General features: G+C 38.7%; 1 protein-coding gene across 1 annotated transcript; it reads left to right on the forward strand.

Moving 5' to 3' along the window:
- The first annotated feature begins 612 nt into the window (after window positions 1-612).
- Window positions 613-1,206, forward strand: LOC138890321 (secreted RxLR effector protein 161-like). The gene has a single exon (XM_070173697.1). The coding sequence runs from the start codon at window positions 613-615 to the stop codon at window positions 1,204-1,206; it is 594 nt and encodes a 197-aa protein (XP_070029798.1).
- The last annotated feature ends 2,981 nt before the right edge of the window (window positions 1,207-4,187 follow it).

Consider the following 4,187-nt stretch of genomic DNA (forward strand, 5'->3'; position numbering starts at 1 on the left):
AAAGTGGAGACCTACAAAGCCCATCTTGTTGCCAAGGGATAGCGTCAGAAAGAAGGAGTCGACTACGACGAGACGTTATCTCCTGTGGCAATGCTCAAATCTATTCGGATTTTACTTGTTATAGCAGCATACTATGATTATGAAATATGGCAAATGGATGTGAAAACAACTTTCCTTAATAGTGAGCTAGAAGAGGATGTGTACATGACACAACTTGAAGGTTTCACATCTTCGTCTGATCATAATAAAATTTGCAAGCTACAAAGATTCATTTATGGACTAAAGAAAGCTTCTCGAAGTTGGAACATTCACTTTAACAAGACAATTGAAAAGTTCAATTTTCTTAGATGCGAAGAAGAACCTTGTGTGTACAAAAAGGTTAGTGGGAGCACAATTATATTCTTAGTGTTATATGTTGATGATATATTGCTCATGGGGAATGACATACCGATATTGCAAAGTACCAAGATTTGGCTATCTGAACAGTTCTCCATGAAAGACTTGGGAGAAACAACTTATATATTAGGAATAAAGATCTATAAAGATAGATCTAGGAAGCTACTTGGACTTTCCTAGTCTTTGTACATTGATACCATCTTAAAGTGGTATAATATGGATAATTCCAAAAAAGGCTATCTACCAATAGGCACTAGAACTACTCTCAGTAGGGAGGATTGTCCTAAAACACCTGAAGAGAGAGAACACATGAGTAGGATCCCATACACTAGTGCAGTGGGAGCTATCCTGTATACCATGACATGTACACGTCCTGATGTGGCTTATGCACTTGGAGTGACTAGCCGATATCAGGCAAATCCTGGTGAGGAACATTGGAAGGTGGTGAAGACCATTATTAAGTACTTAACAAGGACTGAAGACCAATTCCTCATCTATGGAGATTCTGAGTTGAAACTTGAAGGTTATACTGATGCAAGTTTCTTTTCAGATAGAGATGATAGCAAATCTATTTTTGGTTATGTATTCACCTTTAATGGTGGTACGGTGAGTTGGAAAAGTTCCAAACAAGCTATAGTAGCTGATTTAGTGACTGAAGCAGAATATATAACAGCTAGTGAAACTACTAAGGAAGTTGTATGGATGAAAAAGTTCTTAACTGAACTTGGCGTGGTTCCTTCAATAGAAGGTGCGGTTCTACTGTTGTGTGACAATACTGGATCCATTGCTCAAGCAAAAGAACCAAGATAACACTAAAAACCAAACACGTTCTGCGAAGGTATCACTTGATAAGAGAGATCATTGAACGTGGAGACGTCGAGATTCAAAAGGTTGATGGAAAGGAAAATGCTGCAGGCCCATTCACTAAAGTTCTTGGCACAAAGGAGTTTGACAAGCACAAGTGGAAATTGGGAATGAAGTACAAGAGCGATGGGCTCTAGCGCAAGTGGGAGATTGTTAGGGATATAGTAGATATGCCCTAGATCCATTCTCATATATGATGATTTGGACATATTTTTGTGAACGTTATTTGACATAAAAATATATGGCATTTGATATCCTTTTATCATAGTTATTATTAATTGCTTCATTAGTTTAATAAGGTCCTTGATTAATTTTGAGACTTGTCATCGTGATGGAGATCATGATAATGAGAGTAAAGTCTCTTACAACTTAATCTAAATTTTGTTCTTGATCGTAGGATTATTAATTTGAACATTAGTAATCCGGTTAGATCAATATTTATGTGATCGTCCTTATGGGATAAAGATTAGTTGATCTCATTAACTAAATCACATAGATAGATGATGCATATAGAGATATGATCATTGAACCGACTCATTGGATAATTCCTAATGGTTAGAATTACCATAAATTGTCAATAGGATATTCTCTTAAAGAATGTGATGTAAAATTTCCTTTGATTTGAGATCGTCATAGTAATTGACAAGTTATTTATTGTGCTTTGATACCAGACACCTATGGCCCTAGGGCGATAGTTGAAAAGATATTGGGTTGAAATAAGCTCATTTGATTCCTTAAGAATTTCTTAAAAAAGATAAGTTTGACTTTGGTCAACATTTTTAGCAAACGGACCCAGATTTGTGTTTTGATAGTTCCGGAGGGTCCGTAGGAGAATATGGGACCTGGGCGTATGCCTGGAATCGAATTCCGAGGTCCATAGCCCGAGTAATGAATTTTTATTAGAAATTGTTGAACTGAAATTCTAAGAATTTAAAGAAATTAACTAATGATTGGTCATGTTGGTATCGGGCCCGTATGTTAGTTTCGGAGCCCAGTACAGGTCCAATATAACATTTAAGACTTTCCCGTAAAATTTGGTGTCCATCCGAGTAGTATAAGTATGTTTCGGCACGTTAGAAGTGAATTGAAGAACTTGAAGTTCATAAGTTTTATTCAATTGGTTTTAAGGGGTGATTCTTAGATTTAGCGTTGTTTCGGGCGTTCCTAAGGTTCGAGCGGGTCCGTTTCATGACTTTAAACTTGTTGGTATGTTCGGGGGAGGGGGGAGGGGCGGGGGCCGGGAGCCCTGAGCGTCAATCGGACGAGGCTCGAGTGAAGTTAGAAAATTTGGGAAGAGCTGAAGCTTCAGGTTGCTGTCATATCTGCACCTGCGGTTGGTCAGCCGCAGGTGCAAGACCGTAGAAGTGGTCGTCCTCTCGCAGATGCGGCCAAGGCAGGCAAAGCTAAAGCCGCAGAAGCGGCTGTGCAGAACCGGCTTCAAGACCGCAAAAGCGGTCCCAACTCGCTTGGCCAATTCAGTAGATGCGGCCTTCCTCTCGCAGAAGTGAGACCACATATGCGGAAATCACTAAAGCAGTAAGCTTCATTTAATACGGGCTCAAAGCCATTTTAGCCATTTTTCACTCACCCATGGGGCGATTTTGGAGCTCTTGAGAGAGAACCTTCACCTAGAATCTTGAGGTAAGTTTATCCTACCTATTTTTACTCTAATACTTGAGTCTTGGGTAGATTAACACACAAAGATTTAGGTAAAATCATGGGGTTAGAGCAAAACTCTGGGTTTTGATAAAAGTTAGATTTAACCATGAAATTTGTTATGAAATACATTAGAAATCATATATTATTGATCCTTAGGGTATAAAGAATAACTTTCTTCGAAAAATTTCGGAATCCGAGCACGTGGTCCCGGGGTCAGATTTTAGGAAACTTGTGTTTAAGGTTGGAAAATTGCTTAAATAGTTAGAATGTGATCTTGTGAGCTTGTATTGACTAGTTCCTACCTCATTTAACTAGTTTTGGATCGTTCGGCTACAAATTGAGAGTTCGGGCTCGTTCTTGGTATTGGAAGTACACTTTGGAGCGAGGTAAGTCTCCTTTCTAACCTTGTAAGAGGGAATTATCCCCATAGGTTTAATAATTGAATAAATTGCCACTAAATACGCGGGCTACGTACGCACTAAGTGACGAGAGTTCGTGCATAGCTACTATGATGTTAATTATCCGGGTAGTTTAGGACCCGTATCATGCTATATTTGTGAATGTTTATATATTTTCTTGCTAATGTGATCACTTAGGATATGCTAGAGAATTGGAAACGAACATAAGTGAGCGTATGTACTTGTTGAACACATGTATGAATTTATTTGAATATAAATGCACCTTCATGTGTTTTCCTGATGATAATTGATATTTGTGGATCGGGCCAATCGCCCCAGTACAAATAGATGCATCTATGGTTTGTGCCATTCGACCCTCTGGTAGTGCACAATTTCTTTTCTGTTGGATAGGGACGTCGACCTCGGCATAATGTGCGCATGATATCTATGTGAAATCTTATTCCTGACTTGTTTTTGTTAAATGTTTTGAAACGTAAATGACTAACTGTGATATTATTAAGAACATGACTTACTACTTCTTGCTACAAACTGTCATTTCTTGTGACTTCCATGCTTAGCATAACACTTTATTATATAATTTGACCCTAGTAAGTATCAAGTCGACCTCTCGTCTCTACTTCTTCGAGATTAGACGAGATACTTACTGGGTACATATTTTTTATATACTCATACTATGCTCTATACTTAATTGTACAGGATCAGAGGCAGGTACATCTGGTTATCAATCTGGTGCGCATCCCTGATCAGAGCCCGAGACTCCCACGGTGAGCTGCTCCCTTCCTGTGTCGTTCAATAGCTTGATGGAGTCTCTCTTTATTTTTGTTGTCTATTCTATTTCAGATAGTAGGA

Source organism: Nicotiana sylvestris, chromosome 4 (genome assembly GCF_000393655.2).
Source record: "Nicotiana sylvestris chromosome 4, ASM39365v2, whole genome shotgun sequence".
Taxonomy (NCBI): domain Eukaryota; kingdom Viridiplantae; phylum Streptophyta; class Magnoliopsida; order Solanales; family Solanaceae; genus Nicotiana; species Nicotiana sylvestris.

Excerpts from the sequence above, each read along its gene's own strand:
- LOC138890321 (XM_070173697.1), top strand. The coding sequence starts at position 613 with ATGGATAATTCCAAAAAAGGCTATCTACCAATAGGCACTAGAACTACT.